Source organism: Telmatherina bonti (genome assembly GCF_933228915.1).
Source record: "Telmatherina bonti genome assembly, chromosome: 19".
Classification (NCBI taxonomy): domain Eukaryota; kingdom Metazoa; phylum Chordata; class Actinopteri; order Atheriniformes; family Telmatherinidae; genus Telmatherina; species Telmatherina bonti.
In genome coordinates, this window is record NC_136617.1 from 38,041,417 (window position 1) to 38,059,891 (window position 18,475).

At 55.7% G+C, this 18,475-nt stretch overlaps 1 protein-coding gene across 1 annotated transcript in view; it reads left to right on the top strand.

Moving 5' to 3' along the window:
• Positions 1 to 18,475, top strand: part of ptprua (protein tyrosine phosphatase receptor type Ua) — a 370,817-nt gene that overhangs the window by 340,044 nt on the left and 12,298 nt on the right. Inside the window, exons 21-25 of the mRNA XM_079258799.1 lie at positions 948 to 1,045; positions 7,218 to 7,334; positions 7,445 to 7,599; positions 14,256 to 14,391; positions 15,527 to 15,676. Coding sequence (XP_079114925.1) covers positions 948 to 1,045; positions 7,218 to 7,334; positions 7,445 to 7,599; positions 14,256 to 14,391; positions 15,527 to 15,676 — 656 coding nt within the window. The remainder of the gene's footprint in view (positions 1 to 947; positions 1,046 to 7,217; positions 7,335 to 7,444; positions 7,600 to 14,255; positions 14,392 to 15,526; positions 15,677 to 18,475) is intronic.

The window sequence follows — 18,475 nt, forward strand, 5'->3', positions numbered from 1 at the left end:
TAAATATGTTTACAGCAGGAATAAACATGCTTACAGCAGAAATAAACATGTTTACAGCAGAAATAAACACGTTAACAGCAGAAATAAAAATAAACACGTTTACAGCAGGAATAAATATGTTTACAGCAAGAATGATCACGTTTACATAAAAAAATAAACATGTTTACAGCAGAAATAAACATGTTTACAGCCTGGTACAAAAATCCATTTTAGATTTATAGGTCAGGTTTACCTTCATGACAACTGTGGGGGGAGTGAATTTTTCTAACTCGCCCGTTTAAAGGTAATTTAATCCGAAGTTCGGCAGATTTATGGGCGTGTCCTTTTGATTGACAGGTACCCAATCTCCCACTTCAAGTAAGAAGAACGTAGAACAACCGTGGTTTTTAGCCGGTTAACAACGTGACTTAGCTTTAGCCCACTTACCTCCGTTAGCTGGTTAGCTCCTGTTATCTCCGGGTTAGCTCGGTTAGCTCTTAGCTACAGAAAGCTCGAAGTTCGCTCGATGTCAATCATCCACCATGACGCTCACAGCACCCCTCTCAGCTCCACCTCTTTGCCCATATTTGTATTTTCCGGGTGAGACGACACGCATGCCCCTGCCAAGATGGTGATGGTAGGAACCGCCCACCGAGCTTCAATTCAGCTCTTCAGAAACCTACGGGTGACGTCATGGAGGCTCTGCCCATCTTTTCTATGCAGTGTGTGTGATGAACTCAGTGGGAGTGTGGCGTCTCGGGGGGCATCCCAAAACAGGATCTTGTCTGAACATCGGCGGCGGGTTTGTGGGCGTACAGAAACCATGTTTTTCTGCAGTTTCCAGAAAAACGAGATCATGGATCACACAGCACCTCCACAGTCAAGCTTATCATTACTGCTGGTTTCCCTGACTGATGTCTCCTCCTCTTCCTCCTCCTTCCTGCTTCTTCCCTCCATCTGTTCTGCAGGCCCCAAGCAGGAGATGATCTACGACTTCTGGAGGATGGTGTGGCAGGAGAACTGTTTCAGCATTGTCATGATCACCAAGCTGGTGGAAGTGGGCAGGGTAAGCGTCACTGACCTCGTCGGCGCCCTGACAAGATGGCGGGGAAGTGTGTGTGTACAACTTGCAGGAGGAAATGAGCGTTCACCTGACTCGTGGTGGCTGCGGTGCAACGTCAGAGCTTTGATGTGTATGAAAGTGGACGGTGGAATGAACTGTTCCTGCTTCGGCTGAATTCAGTCTGTTCAGACATGGATGGAACCATGTGTTCCTTCCTCTTCCACCTGATTGGCTCTCATTCCACCTCGTCCCACCTCTCCACACAAGTAGATTGGATCAGAACAGACGCCATCTCAGCAGCATGAAGCTAGGTGTCTTAGCACATCGGCACATCAGGTCTGACCCCCACACCCCGTAGACCTGACCTCTGGACGGTTAGTCTCAGGTCTGACCCCCACACCCCGTAGACCTGACCTCTGGACGGTTAGTCTCAGGTCTGACCCCCACACCCCGTAGACCTGACCTCTGGACGGTTAGTCTCAGGTCTGACCCCCACACCCCGTAGACCTGACCTCTGGACGGTTAGTCTCAGGTCTGACCCCCACACCCCGTAGACCTGACCTCTGGACAGTTAGTCTCAGGTCTGACCCCCACACCCCGTAGACCTGACCTCTGGACGGTTAGTCTCAGGTCTGACCCCCCACACCCCGTAGACCTGACCTCTGGACGGTTAGTCTCAGGTCTGACCCCCACACCCCGTAGACCTGACCTCTGGACGGTTAGTCTCAGGTCTGACCCCCACACCCCGTAGACCTGACCTCTGGACAGTTAGTCTCAGGTCTGACCCCCACACCCCGTAGACCTGACCTCTGGACGGTTAGTCTCAGGTCTGACCCCCACACCCCGTAGACCTGACCTCTGGACGGTTAGTCTCAGGTCTGACCCCCACACCCCGTAGACCTGACCTCTGGACGGTTAGTCTCAGGTCTGACCCCCACACCCCGTAGACCTGACCTCTGGACGGTTAGTCTCAGGTCTGACCCCCCACACCCCGTAGACCTGACCTCTGGACGGTTAGTCTCAGGTCTGACCCCCACACCCCGTAGACCTGACCTCTGGACGGTTAGTCTCAGGTCTGACCCCCACACCCCGTAGACCTGACCTCTGGACGGTTAGTCTCAGGTCTGACCCCCACACCCCGTAGACCTGACCTCTGGACAGTTAGTCTCAGGTCTGACCCCCACACCCCGTAGACCTGACCTCTGGACGGTTAGTCTCAGGTCTGACCCCCACACCCCGTAGACCTGACCTCTGGACGGTTAGTCTCAGGTCTGACCCCCACACCCCGTAGACCTGACCTCTGGACGGTTAGTCTCAGGTCTGACCCCCACACCCCGTAGACCTGACCTCTGGACGGTTAGTCTCAGGTCTGACCCCCACACCCCGTAGACCTGACCTCTGGACGGTTAGTCTCAGGTCTGACCCCCACACCCCGTAGACCTGACCTCTGGACGGTTAGTCTCAGGTCTGACCCCCACACCCCGTAGACCTGACCTCTGGACAGTTAGTCTCAGGTCTGACCCCCACACCCCGTAGACCTGACCTCTGGACGGTTAGTCTCAGGTCTGACCCCCACACCCCGTAGACCTGACCTCTGGACGGTTAGTCTCAGGTCTGACCCCCACACCCCGTAGACCTGACCTCTGGACGGTTAGTCTCAGGTCTGACCCCCACACCCCGTAGACCTGACCTCTGGACGGTTAGTCTCAGGTCTGACCCCCACACCCCGTAGACCTGACCTCTGGACGGTTAGTCTCAGGTCTGACCCCCACACCCCGTAGACCTGACCTCTGGACGGTTAGTCTCAGGTCTGACCCCCACACCCCGTAGACCTGACCTCTGGACGGTTAGTCTCAGGTCTGACCCCCCACACCCCGTAGACCTGACCTCTGGACGGTTAGTCTCAGGTCTGACCCCCACACCCCGTAGACCTGACCTCTGGACGGTTAGTCTCAGGTCTGACCCCCACACCCCGTAGACCTGACCTCTGGACGGTTAGTCTCGGGTCTGACCCCCACACCCCGTAGACCTGACCTCTGGACGGTTAGTCTCGGGTCTGACCCCCACACCCCGTAGACCTGACCTCTGGACGGTTAGTCTCGGGTCTGACCCCCACACCCCGTAGACCTGACCTCTGGACGGTTAGTCTCGGGTCTGACCCCCACACCCCGTAGACCTGACCTCTGGACGGTTAGTCTCGGGTCTGACCCCCACACCCCGTAGACCTGACCTCTGGACGGTTAGTCTCAGGTCTGACCCCCACACCCCGTAGACCTGACCTCTGGACGGTTAGTCTCAGGTCTGACCCCCACACCCCGTAGACCTGACCTCTGGACGGTTAGTCTCAGGTCTGACCCCCACACCCCGTAGACCTGACCTCTGGACAGTTAGTCTCAGGTCTGACCCCCACACCCCGTAGACCTGACCTCTGGACGGTTAGTCTCAGGTCTGACCCCCACACCCCGTAGACCTGACCTCTGGACGGTTAGTCTCAGGTCTGACCCCCACACCCCGTAGACCTGACCTCTGGACGGTTAGTCTCAGGTCTGACCCCCACACCCCGTAGACCTGACCTCTGGACGGTTAGTCTCAGGTCTGACCCCCACACCCCGTAGACCTGACCTCTGGACGGTTAGTCTCAGGTCTGACCCCCACACCCCGTAGACCTGACCTCTGGACAGTTAGTCTCGGGTCTGACCCCCACACCCCGTAGACCTGACCTCTGGACGGTTAGTCTCAGGTCTGACCCCCACACCCCGTAGACCTGACCTCTGGACGGTTAGTCTCAGGTCTGACCCCCACACCCCGTAGACCTGACCTCTGGACGGTTAGTCTCAGGTCTGACCCCCACACCCCGTAGACCTGACCTCTGGACAGTTAGTCTCAGGTCTGACCCCCACACCCCGTAGACCTGACCTCTGGACGGTTAGTCTCAGGTCTGACCCCCACACCCCGTAGACCTGACCTCTGGACGGTTAGTCTCAGGTCTGACCCCCACACCCCGTAGACCTGACCTCTGGACGGTTAGTCTCAGGTCTGACCCCCACACCCCGTAGACCTGACCTCTGGACAGTTAGTCTCAGGTCTGACCCCCACACCCCGTAGACCTGACCTCTGGACGGTTAGTCTCAGGTCTGACCCCCACACCCCGTAGACCTGACCTCTGGACGGTTAGTCTCAGGTCTGACCCCCACACCCCGTAGACCTGACCTCTGGACGGTTAGTCTCAGGTCTGACCCCCACACCCCGTAGACCTGACCTCTGGACGGTTAGTCTCAGGTCTGACCCCCACACCCCGTAGACCTGACCTCTGGACGGTTAGTCTCAGGTCTGACCCCCACACCCCGTAGACCTGACCTCTGGACGGTTAGTCTCAGGTCTGACCCCCACACCCCGTAGACCTGACCTCTGGACGGTTAGTCTCAGGTCTGACCCCCACACCCCGTAGACCTGACCTCTGGACGGTTAGTCTCAGGTCTGACCCCCACACCCCGTAGACCTGACCTCTGGACGGTTAGTCTCAGGTCTGACCCCCACACCCCGTAGACCTGACCTCTGGACGGTTAGTCTCAGGTCTGACCCCCACACCCCGTAGACCTGACCTCTGGACAGTTAGTCTCAGGTCTGACCCCCACACCCCGTAGACCTGACCTCTGGACAGTTAGTCTCAGGTCTGACCCCCACACCCCGTAGACCTGACCTCTGGACGGTTAGTCTCAGGTCTGACCCCCACACCCCGTAGACCTGACCTCTGGACGGTTAGTCTCAGGTCTGACCCCCACACCCCGTAGACCTGACCTCTGGACGGTTAGTCTCAGGTCTGACCCCCACACCCCGTAGACCTGACCTCTGGACGGTTAGTCTCGGGTTTGACCCCCACACCCCGTAGACCTGACCTCTGGACGGTTAGTCTCGGGTCTGACCCCCACACCCCGTAGACCTGACCTCTGGACGGTTAGTCTCAGGTCTGACCCCCACACCCCGTAGACCTGACCTCTGGACGGTTAGTCTCAGGTCTGACCCCCACACCCCGTAGACCTGACCTCAGGACGGTTAGTCTCAGGTCTGACCCCCACACCCCGTAGACCTGACCTCTGGACGGTTAGTCTCAGGTCTGACCCCCACACCCCGTAGACCTGACCTCTGGACAGTTAGTCTCGGGTCTGACCCCCACACCCCGTAGACCTGACCTCTGGACGGTTAGTCTCAGGTCTGACCCCCACACCCCGTAGACCTGACCTCTGGACGGTTAGTCTCAGGTCTGACCCCCACACCCCGTAGACCTGACCTCTGGACGGTTAGTCTCAGGTCTGACCCCCACACCCCGTAGACCTGACCTCTGGACGGTTAGTCTCAGGTCTGACCCCCACACCCCGTAGACCTGACCTCTGGACAGTTAGTCTCGGGTCTGACCCCCACACCCCGTAGACCTGACCTCTGGACGATTAGTCTCAGGTCTGACCCCCACACCCCGTAGACCTGACCTCTGGACGGTTAGTCTCAGGTCTGACCCCCACACCCCGTAGACCTGACCTCTGGACGGTTAGTCTCAGGTCTGACCCCCACACCCCGTAGACCTGACCTCTGGACGGTTAGTCTCAGGTCTGACCCCCACACCCCGTAGACCTGACCTCTGGACAGTTAGTCTCGGGTCTGACCCCCACACCCCGTAGACCTGACCTCTGGACGGTTAGTCTCGGGTCTGACCCCCACACCCCGTAGACCTGACCTCTGGACGGTTAGTCTCAGGTCTGACCCCCACACCCCGTAGACCTGACCTCTGGACAGTTAGTCTCAGGTCTGACCCCCACACCCCGTAGACCTGACCTCTGGACGGTTAGTCTCAGGTCTGACCCCCACACCCCGTAGACCTGACCTCTGGACGGTTAGTCTCAGGTCTGACCCCCACACCCCGTAGACCTGACCTCTGGACGGTTAGTCTCAGGTCTGACCCCAACACCCCGTAGACCTGACCTCTGGACGGTTAGTCTCAGGTCTGACCCCCACACCCCGTAGACCTGACCTCTGGACAGTTAGTCTCAGGTCTGACCCCCACACCCCGTAGACCTGACCTCTGGACGGTTAGTCTCAGGTCTGACCCCCACACCCCGTAGACCTGACCTCTGGACGGTTAGTCTCAGGTCTGACCCCCACACCCCGTAGACCTGACCTCTGGACGGTTAGTCTCAGGTCTGACCCCCACACCCCGTAGACCTGACCTCTGGACGGTTAGTCTCAGGTCTGACCCCCACACCCCGTAGACCTGACCTCTGGACAGTTAGTCTCGGGTCTGACCCCCACACCCCGTAGACCTGACCTCTGGACGGTTAGTCTCAGGTCTGACCCCCACACCCCGTAGACCTGACCTCTGGACAGTTAGTCTCAGGTCTGACCCCCACACCCCGTAGACCTGACCTCTGGACGGTTAGTCTCAGGTCTGACCCCCACACCCCGTAGACCTGACCTCTGGACAGTTAGTCTCGGGTCTGACCCCCACACCCCGTAGACCTGACCTCTGGACGGTTAGTCTCAGGTCTGACCCCCACACCCCGTAGACCTGACCTCTGGACGGTTAGTCTCAGGTCTGACCCCAACACCCCGTAGACCTGACCTCTGGACGGTTAGTCTCAGGTCTGACCCCCACACCCCGTAGACCTGACCTCTGGACGGTTAGTCTCAGGTCTGACCCCCACACCCCGTAGACCTGGCCTCTGGACAGTTAGTCTCAGGTCTGACCCCCACACCCCGTAGACCTGGCCTCTGGACGGTTAGTCTCAGGTCTGACCCCCACACCCCGTAGACCTGACCTCTGGACGGTTAGTCTCAGGTCTGACCCCCACACCCCGTAGACCTGGCCTCTGGACGGTTAGTCTCAGGTCTGACCCCCACACCCCGTAGACCTGACCTCTGGACGGTTAGTCTCAGGTCTGACCCCCACACCCCGTAGACCTGACCTCTGGACGGTTAGTCTCAGGTCTGACCCCCACACCCCGTAGACCTGGCCTCTGGACAGTTAGTCTCAGGTGCTCTGGCCACTGCGGTCTGACACATACAGGCGGTATGCGCGTCGGTCAGTCGAACTCCGGGTCACGACACGGTTCAGCAGCGGCTCGCTCAGGGAAGGTTCCTGCAGGAACAAACCCGTTTCCACGAACCTTTGTGAATGTTTGTCCAGATGAAGTGTTGCAAGTATTGGCCGGATGACGCCGAGCTGTACGGCGACATTAAGATCACGCTGCTGAAGACAGAGACGCTGGCCGAGTACACCGTGCGAACCTTCGCCATGGAGAGGGTGAGTCATGACTTCCCATATGAGCGCCGGTCACGCCGATAATGTGGTCAGCGCTGGTTCTCCTCTCGGGGTCTGGTTCTCGCTTCATCTCCTGCTTTCTGCTTGTGCAGAGAGGTTACCCTGCCAAGCATGAAGTGTGCCAGTTCCACTTCACCTCCTGGCCCGAACACGGCGTGCCGTACCACGCCACTGGCCTGCTGGCTTTCCTGCGGAGGGTCAAGGCCTCCACCCCCCCTGATGCTGGACCAGTGGTGGTCCACTGCAGGTAGGTCCGCCTACGGAGCCATGATGAGACTAAAACATGACGTTTCCACTGCAGATTTTCTGGCTTTTAGTTCAAATGTTTGTGGCTTTCAGCTTTTAATAAGACCCTTCAAGGCCACGAAGATAACGCCGAGTGTTTCCTCGGTGGAAGAAACGCTTGTTTTCTTTCTATCACACAGAAACAGCAACGTTTTTACTGGAGGGTTTCTAGTTTCATTAAACCTTCAGAGGCTGTGTGCTCACAGGTTCCATGTTGGTCTGTAGACCACCTCCATCATCTGTAGACCACCTCCATCACCTGTAGACCATCTCCATCACCTGTAGACCACCTCCATCACCTGTAGACCACCTCCATCGTCTGTAGACCTCCTCCATCGTCTGTAGACCACCTCCATCACCTGTAGACCACCTCCATCACCTGTAGACCACCTCCATCACCTGTAGACCACCTCCATCGTCTGTAGACCTCCTCCATCGTCTGTAGACCACCTCCATCACCTGTAGACCACCTCCATCACCTGTAGACCACCTCCATCGTCTGTAGACCTCCTCCATCGTCTGTAGACCACCTCCATCACCTGTAGACCACCTCCATCACCTGTAGACCACCTCCATCACCTGTAGACCACCTCCATCATCTGTAGACCACCTCGTCTGTAGACCACCTCCATCATCTGTAGACCACCTCCCTCATCTGTAGACCACCTCCATCATCTGTAGACCACCTCCATCACCTGTAGACCACCTCCATCATCTGTAGACCACCTCCATCACCTGTAGACCACCTCCATCATCTGTAGACCACCTCCATCATCTGTAGACCACCACCCTCCACCTGTAGACCACCTCCATCATCTGTAGACCACCTCCATCATCTGTAGACCACCACCCTCCACCTGTAGACCACCACCCTCCACCTGTAGGCCACCTCCCTCCACCTGTAGACCACCTCCCTCCACCTGTAGACCACCTCCCTCCACCTATAGACCACCTCCCTCCGCCTGTAGACCACCTCCCTCCAACTGTAGACCACCTCCCTCCACCTATAGACCACTTCCCTCCACCTATAGACCACCTCCCTCCACCTGTAGACCACCTCCCTCCACCTATAGACCACCTCCCTCCACCTGTAGACCACCTCCCTCCATCTGTAGACCACCTCCCTCCACCTGTAGACCACCTCCCTCCATCTATAGACCTCCTCCCTCCACCTGTAGACCACCTCCCTCCACCTGTAGACCACCTCCCTCCACCTATAGACCTCCTCCCTCCACCTGTAGACCACCTCCCTCCACCTGTAGACCACCTCCCTCCACCTATAGACCACCTCCCTCCATCTGTAGACCACCTCCCTCCATCTGTAGACCTCCTCCCTCCAACTGTAGACCACCTCCCTCCAACTGTAGACCACCTCCCTCCACCTGTAGACCACCTCCCTTCACCTGTAGACCACCTCCATCACCTGTAGACCACCTCCATCATCTGTAGACCACCTCCATCATCTGTAGACCACCTCCCTCATCTGTAGACCACCTCCATCATCTGTAGACCACCTCCCTCATCTGTAGACCACCACCCTCCACCTGTAGACCACCTCCATCATCTGTAGACCACCTCCATCATCTGTAGACCACCTCCATCACCTGTAGACCACCTCCATCATCTGTAGACCACCTCCATCACCTGTAGACCACCTCCATCATCTGTAGACCACCTCCATCATCTGTAGACCACCTCCCTCATCTGTAGACCACCACCCTCCACCTGTAGACCACCTCCATCATCTGTAGACCACCTCCATCATCTGTAGACCACCACCCTCCACCTGTAGACCACCTCCATCATCTGTAGACCACCTCCATCATCTGTAGACCACCACCCTCCACCTGTAGACCACCTCCCTCCACCTGTAGACCTCCTCCCTCCACCTGTAGACCACCTCCCTTCACCTGTAGACCACCTCCTTCCATCTGTAGACCACCTCCCTCCATCTGTAGACCACCTCCCTCCACCTATAGACCACCTCCCTCCATCTGTAGACCACCTCCCTCCACCTATAGACCACCTCCCTCCATCTGTAGACCACCTCCCTCCACCTGTAGACCACCTCCCTCCATCTGTAGACCACCTCCTCCACCTGTCGATCTCCTCCCTCCACCTGTAGACCACCTCCCTCCACCTGTAGACCACCTCCCTCCACCTGTAGACCACCTCCCTCCACCTGTAGACCACCTCCTCCACCTGTAGACCACCTCCCTCCATCTGTAGACCTCCTCCATCATCTGTAGACCACCTCCCTCCACCTATAGACCACCTCCCTCCATCTGTAGACCACCTCCCTCCACCTATAGACCACCTCCCTCCATCTGTAGACCACCTCCCTCCACCTGTAGACCACCTCCCTCCATCTGTAGACCACCTCCTCCACCTGTAGATCTCCTCCCTCCATCTGTAGACCACCTCCCTCCATCTGTAGACCACCTCCTCCACCTGTAGACCTCCTCCCTCCATCTGTAGACCACCTCCCTCCACCTATGGACCACCTCCCTCCATCTGTAGACCACCTCCCTCCACCTATAGACCACCTCCCTCCATCTGTAGACCACCTCCTCCACCTGTAGACCTCCTCCCTTCATCTGTAGACCACCTCCCTCCACCTGTAGACCACCTCCCTCCATCTGTAGACCACCTCCTCCACCTGTAGACCTCCTCCCTCCATCTGTAGACCACCTCCCTCCACCTGTAGACCACCTCCCTCCACCTGTAGACCACCTCCATCATCTGTAGACCACCTCCCTCCATCTGTAGACCACCTCCCTCCATCTGTAGACCTCCTCCATCATCTGTAGACCACCTCCCTCCACCTGTAGACCACCTCCCTCCATCTGTAGACCACCTCCTCCACCTGTAGACCTCCTCCCTCCATCTGTAGACCACCTCCCTCCACCTGTAGACCACCTCCCTCCACCTGTAGACCACCTCCATCACCTGTACACCACCTCCCTCCACCTGTAGACCACCTCCCTCCATCTGTAGACCTCCTCCATCATCTGTAGACCACCTCCATCGTCTGTAGACCACCTCCATCACCTGTAGACCACCTCCATCACCTGTAGACCACCTCCATCGTCTGTAGACCTCCTCCATCGTCTGTAGACCACCTCCATCACCTGTAGACCACCTCCATCACCTGTAGACCACCTCCATCATCTGTAGACCTCCTCCATCGTCTGTAGACCACCTCCATCATCTGTAGACCACCTCCCTCATCTGTAGACCACCTCCATCACCTGTAGACCACCTCCATCACCTGTAGACCACCTCCATCATCTGTAGACCACCTCCATCATCTGTAGACCACCACCCTCCACCTGTAGACCACCACCCTCCACCTGTAGGCCACCTCCCTCCACCTGTAGACCACCTCCCTCCACCTATAGACCACCTCCCTCCGCCTGTAGACCACCTCCCTCCAACTGTAGACCACCTCCCTCCACCTATAGACCACCTCCCTCCACCTGTAGACCACCTCCCTCCACCTGTAGACCACCTCCCTCCACCTATAGACCACCTCCCTCCACCTGTAGACCACCTCCCTCCACCTGTAGACCACCTCCTCCACCTGTAGACCACCTCCCTCCACCTGTAGACCACCTCCTCCACCTATAGACCACCTCCCTCCATCTGTAGACCTCCTCCATCATCTGTAGACCACCTCCCTCCACCTATAGACCACCTCGCTCCATCTGTAGACCACCTCCATCCATCTGTAGACCACCTCCATCATCTGTAGACCACCTCCCTCCACCTGTAGACCACCTCCATCACCTGTACACCACCTCCTCCACCTATAGACCACCTCCATCCATCTGTAGACCACCTCCCTCCACCTATAGACCACCTCGCTCCATCTGTAGACCACCTCCATCATCTGTAGACCACCTCCCTCCATCTGTAGACCACCTCCCTCCACCTGTAGACCACCTCCATCATCTGTAGACCACCTCCATCATCTGTAGACCACCTCCTCCACCTATAGACCACCTCCCTCCATCTGTAGACCACCTCCCTCCACCTATAGACCACCTCGCTCCATCTGTAGACCACCTCCCTCCACCTGTAGACCACCTCCCTCCACCTGTAGACCACCTCCCTCCACCTGTAGACCACCTCCCTCCATCTGTAGACCACCTCTATCACCTGTAGACACCTCCCTCCACCTATAGACCTCCTCCCTCCACCTGTAGACCACCTCCCTCCACCTGTAGACCACCTCCATCATCTGTAGACCACCTCCCTCCACCTGTAGACCACCTCCCTCCATCTGTAGACCACCTCCCTCCACCTGTAGACCACCTTCCTCCATCTGTAGACCACCTCTATCACCTGTAGACACCTCCCTCCACCTATAGACCTCCTCCCTCCACCTGTAGACCACCTCCCTCCACCTGTAGACCACCTCCCTCCACCTGTAGACCACCTCCCTCCATCTGTAGACCTCCTCCCTCCACCTGTAGACCACCTCCCTCCACCTGTAGACCACCTCCCTCCATCTGTAGACCTCCTCCCTCCACCTGTAGACCACCTCCCTCCACCTGTAGACCACCTCCTCCACCTGTAGACCACCTCCCTCCATCTGTAGACCACCTCCCTCCACCTGTAGACCACCTCCCTCCATCTGTAGACCACCTCCCTCCACCTGTAGACCACCTCCTCCACCTATAGACCACCTCCCTTCACCTGTAGACCACCTCCCTCCATCTGTAGACCACCTCCCTCCACCTGTAGACCACCTCCCTCCATCTGTAGACCACCTCCCTCCACCTGTAGACCACCTCCCTCCATCTGTAGACCACCTCCCTCCACCTGTAGACCACCTCCTCCACCTGCAGACCACCTCCCTCCACCTGTAGACCACCTCCCTCCACCTGTAGACCACCTCCCTCCATCTGTAGGCCACCTCCCTCCATCTGTAGACCACCTCCCTCCACCTGTAGACCACCTCCCTTCACCTCTAGACCACCTCCCTCCATCTGTAGACCACCTTCCTCCACCTGTAGACCACCTCCCTCCACCTGTAGACCACCTCCTCCACCTGTAGACCACCTCCCTCCACCTGTAGACCACCTCCTCCACCTGTAGACCACCTCCCTCCACCTGTAGACCACCTCCCTCCATCTGTAGACCACCTCCCTCCACCTGTAGACCACCTCCCTCCACCTGTAGACCACCTCCCTCCATCTGTAGACCTCCTCCCTCCACCTGTAGACCTCCTCCCTCCACCTGTAGACACCTCCCTCCACCTGTAGACCACCTCCCTCCACCTGTAGACCACCTCCCTCCATCTGTAGACCACCTCCCTCCACCTGTAGACCACCTCCCTCCATCTGTAGACCTCCTCCCTCCATCTGTAGAACTCCTCCCTCCACCTGTAGACACCTCCCTCCACCTGTAGACCACCTCCCACCACCTGTAGACACCTCCCTCCACCTGTAGACCACCTCCCTCCATCTGTAGAACTCCTCCCTCCACCTGTAGACCACCTCCCTCCACCTGTAGACCTCCTCCCTCCACCTGTAGACCACCTCCCTCCACCTGTAGACCACCTCCCTCCACCTGTAGACCACCTCCCTCCACCTGTAGACCACCTCCCTCCATCTGTAGACCACCTCCCTCCACCTGTAGACCACCTCCCTCCACCTGTAGACCTCCTCCCTCCACCTGTAGACCACCTCCCTTCATCTGTAGACCACCTCCCTCCACCTGTAGACCACCTCCCTCCAACTGTAGACCACCTCCCTTCATCTGTAGACCTCCTCCCTCCACCTGTAGACCACCTCCCTTCATCTGTAGACCTCCTCCCTCCACCTGTAGACCACCTCCCTTCATCTGTAGACCACCTCCCTCCACCTGTAGACCACCTCCCTCCAACTGTAGACCACCTCCCTTTCAGGGATGAAACTGTCGCTCCAGATGACAAACATCCTGCTTCCAGCCATGAAACAGAAAGCAGGATCAGCGGATCTTCTTGCTCTGTGGTTCTACCGTCTCCACCCCGTTTGTCCACTGCAGCTGATCCGAAGTTCTCCTGAACTGGTCACCATCCCCGTTTCTCACAGCTGAAGATCCAACTCGTCCTCGACACCCTAAATTCACTTCAGTTCTGAAATCTTTAGCTGCATGTGCTGAAAGCTGAGCCAACGTCGACTTCACTGAAGAATATAAATCTGATGGTGGGAACGTTTATCTGTGGAGGCAGACCGGCCCGGTCCAGCTCCGTATGGAATTCTGACTGAATTCAGCACAAACTGGGAAATAACCAGTTTGCTTGCTCTGAGCCTTGTTGGAAACACTAAGCCAGTAGCAAACTCCCTTCTATACCCAACTGGGAAACCCCGACCAGTCAGTTTGCTGTACTTCATGATGCCGTTTCTGTTTTTATTTTCAGATTGAGCTGATTTACCTCTGATGAGCGTTTGAAGTATTTTCTGTATACAAGCAGATATTTTGTTACTTCTGGGATCAGTAAACTAGTTTTTTTTAGTGTATATCAGTGTTATTTTCCTGTTGAGTGTCAGTATGGGGCTCCTGTGGCGCTGAGCCGTGGTTCCTGCCGTTTCCGCTGCTTTCCGTCTCACGCTGACTCCGTCTCTACAGTATGGGTGCAGGAAGGACCGGCTGCTACATCGTGCTGGACGTCATGCTGGATATGGCTGAGTGCGAAGGAGTGGTGGACATCTACAACTGCGTTAAGACGCTCTGCTCCCGTCGTATCAACATGATCCAGACTGAGGTGAGTGTGAGGGCGGAGCTGTAGTTGCTGAGGTTCTTCTGGCAGCTCAGCATCTGTATCCTGCTGCCATTAATCAGGCTGGAAAACGCAGCGTCACCATTTATACACACTGCTCATGTACGTGTAGGGATGTTGAAAGAAAAAGCTGCATTAAAACTGCAATATTTACATTTGTTATGACTGCCTTGGCCACTAGGGGGCAACAAAGCAAACTGGTAGGTTAGCAACCACACGTATATCGTGTAGAAGTATTAAATGTTATCCAGGTCAAGTTCAGACGTGAGAAATCCGGACTTATTCTGGAGTTTTAGCGACTGTCTTTCTGCAGTCAGATGCTAACGCTAGCCGTCACACGTTTCCGTCACATACCCGAGACTTAAAATAGCCCTTAACTTCCAGAGTACTAATGTGCAAAACTACGGTGGCTCTGAAGTTCAAAACACATTGAAGAAATAGAAATGTTTAAATACTGACATTTTATCTTTCCACGATGTTCCATGTCAATCATACGTTTCTGTAAATAAATGTTTTCCCTTTTGTGTTTTATTTCATTGACATTTTCCCTGATAAAGATTTATCTTTTATTTATGGACATAAAATCTGAGTTAAGTTTGGAAAAATAAACAGTATTTATTTAATGTTCTCCTTTGTTCTCTCTTAAACCTCATTAGTGAGAAGAAGAAACTGATTAAATATCGCGTTTACATCCACAAAGCAGCTTTTAATGATATAAACAGTGTTTCCTACAAAGTGGCAAGTTTAAACTAAAGCAGGGAGAGACGCTGATTATCCCTGTAAACACAAGGATTAAAGGTCTGAGAGGAAGGTTTTGGTCTCATCAGGTGAAAACATGACAAGCTGTTTATGGCTCTCCACCTCGGCGAGACGGAGGCTTTCCCGCCGTAAATACCAACTCTGTTTGCCTTCACATCTCACACACAAATCTCCCAGTGTTTCCAGTAATAACGGGCTGGTGGAGTCCAGCAGAGAGTGACCCGTCTGACGGCGCTCTGCGCAGCGACCAGCGTCCAGTAACCACAGCAGCATCGCTCCTCACCATCAGCCAATAAAAAGCCGGGATGCTGGGACGTGCAGGGTTCCTTGCAGCCGGGTAACGGAGTGTTTCTCCTCTCAGGATCAGTACATCTTCATCCATGACGCCATTCTGGAGGCCTGCCTGTGTGGAGAAACCGCCATCCCCGTCTCCGACTTCGCTCTCACCTATAAGGAGATGCTGAAGGTCGACCCTCAGAGCAACAGCTCGCCGCTCAGGGAGGAGTTCCAGGTGAGGTCAGAGGTCACAGAGTTCACACCGTTCCACCGGCAGCAGGATGGATCCATGATGCTCCTCATCCTACTGTGTGGAATGGAGAATCAGACCAGTTTCTCCATCTTCTGTTGTCCAGTTCTACAGCAGCTCTATCTGCTGACTCTATATGTCCGTTAGCGGTTGTTTGTGGTGTGAACGGGTCCACCTGCTGCAGGCGGCGAACAGAACGCTTCATTCTGCAGAACCAGGAAGCTGTGTGAAGGATCTGAGGATCTGCAGAAGGTCTGAGGATCTGAGGATCTGCAGAAGGTCTGAGGATTTGAGGATCTGCAGAAGGTCTGAGGATCTGCAGAAGGTCTGAGGCTCTGAGGATCTGCAGAAGGTCTGAGGATCTGCAGAAGGTCTGAGGATCTGCAGAAGGTCTGAGGATCTGAGGATCTGCAGAAGGTCTGAGGATCTGCAGAAGGTCTGAGGCTCTGAGGATCTGCAGAAGGTCTGAGGATCTGCAGAAGGTCTGAGGCTCTGAGGATCTGCAGAAGGTCTGAGGATCTGAGGATCTGCAGAAGGTCTGAGGATCTGAGGATCTGCAGAAGGTCTGAGGATCTGCAGAAGGTCTGAGGATCTGCAGAAGGTCTGAGGATCTGCAGAAGGTCTGAGGATCTGCAGAAGGTCTGAGGCTCTGAGGATCTGCAGAAGGTCTGAGGATCTGCAGAAGGTCTGAGGCTCTGAGGATCTGCAGAAGGTCTGAGGATCTGCAGAAGGTCTGAGGATCTGCAGAAGGTTTTTATGAGCCAGACTAGATGTAGGAGGGAGAACCGTTAGATGAGGGACTGGTGAGTCCACTGTTGGTGGTGACTGTGTTGAGGTGTGTTTTGGGTGTGTGTTGGGTGTGTGTTGGGTGTGTTTTGGGGGTGTGTTGGGTGTGTGTTGGGTGTGTTTTGGGTGTGTGTTGGGGTGTGTTTTGGGGGTGTGTTGGGTGTGTGTTGGGTGTGTTTTGGGTGTGTGTTGGGGTGTGTTTTGGGGGTGTGTTGGGTGTGTGTTGAGGTGTGTTTTGGGTGTGTGTTGGGGTGTGTGTTGGGTGTGTGTTGGGTGTGTTTTGGGTGTGTGTTGGGGTGTGTTTTGGGGGTGTGTTGGGTATGTGTTGGGTGTGTTTTGGGTGTGTGTTGGGGTGTGTGTTGGGTGTGTGTTGGGTGTGTTTTGGGTGTGTGTTGGGGTGTGTTTTGGGGGTGTGTTGGGTGTGTGTTGAGGTGTGTTTTGGGTGTGTTTTGGGTGTGTGTTGGGTGTGTTTTGGGTGTGTGTTGGGTGTGTTTTGGGTGTGTGTTGGGTGTGTTTTGGGTGTGTGTTGGGTGTGTGTTGAGGTGTGTTTTGGGTGTGTGTTGGGTATGTGTTGGGTGTGTTTTGGGTGTGTGTTGGGTATGTGTTGGGTGTGTTTTGGGTGTGTGTTGGGTGTGTTTTGGGTGTGTGTTGGGGTGTGTTTTGGGGGTGTGTTGGGTGTGTGTTGAGGTGTGTTTTGGGTGTGTGTTGGGTATGTGTTGGGTGTGTTTTGGGTATGTGTTGGGTGTGTTTTGGGTGTGTGTTGGGGTGTGTGTTGGGTGTGTGTTGGGGTGTGTGTTGTGTGTGTTTTGGGTGAGTGTTGGGTGTGTGTGTTGGGTGTGTTTTGGGTGTGTGTTGGGTGAGTGTTGGGAGTGTGTTGGGGTGTGTTTTGGGTGAGTGTTGGGGTGTGTTTTGGGTGTGGGTTGGGTGTGTTTTGGGTGTGTTTTGGGTGTGTGTTGGGTGAGTGTTGGGTGTGTGTTGGGTGTGTTTTGGGTGTGTGTTGGGGTGTGTGTTGGGTGAGGGTTGGGGTGTGTGTTGGGTGTGTGTAGGGGTGTGTGTTAGGTGTGTGTTGGGTGAGTGTTGGGTGAGTGTTGGGTGTGTTTGTTGCGTGTGTGTTGGGGTGTGTGTTGGGTGAGTGTTGGGGTGTGTGTTAGGTGAGTGTTGGGGTGTGTGTTAGGTGAGTGTTGGGGTGTGTGTTGGGTGTGTGTTGGGTGAGTGTTGGGTGTGTGTTAGGTGAGTGTTGGGGTGTGTGTTGGGTGAGTGTTGGGGTGTGTGTTGGGTGAGTGTTGGGTGAGTGTTGGGTGTGTGTTAGGTGAGTGTTGGGTGAGTGTTGGGTGTGTTAGGTGAGTGTTGGGGTGTGTGTTGGGTGAGTGTTGGGTGTGTGTTGGGTGAGTGTTGGGGTGTGTGTTGGGTGAGTGTTGGGTGAGTGTTGGGTGTGTGTTAGGTGAGTGTTGGGGTGTGTGTTGGGTGAGTGTTGGGTGAGTGTTGGGTGTGTTAGGTGAGTGTTGGGGTGTGTGTTGGGTGAGTGTTGGGTGTGTGTTAGGTGAGTGTTGGGTGTGTGTTGGGTGAGTGTTGGGTGTGTGTTGGGTGTGTGTTAGGTGAGTGTTGGGTGTGTGTTAGGTGAGTGTTGGGGTGTGTGTTGGGTGAGTGTTGGGGTGTGTGTTGGGTGAGTGTTGGGGTGTGTGTTGGGTGAGTGTTGGGGTGTGTGTTGGGTGAGTGTTGGGTGTGTGTTAGGTGAGTGTTGGGTGTGTGTTGGGTGAGTGTTGGGTGTGTGTTGGGTGTGTGTTGGGTGTGTGTTAGGTGAGTGTTGGGGTGTGTGTTGGGTGAGTGTTGGGGTGTGTGTTAGGTGAGTGTTGGGGTGAGTGTTGGGGTGAGTGTTGGGGTGTGTGTTAGGTGAGTGTTGGGGTGTGTGTTGGGTGAGTGTTGGGTGTATGTTGGGTGAGTGTTGGGGTGTGTGTTGGGTTAGTGTTGGGTGTATGTTGGGTGAGTGTTGGGGTGTGT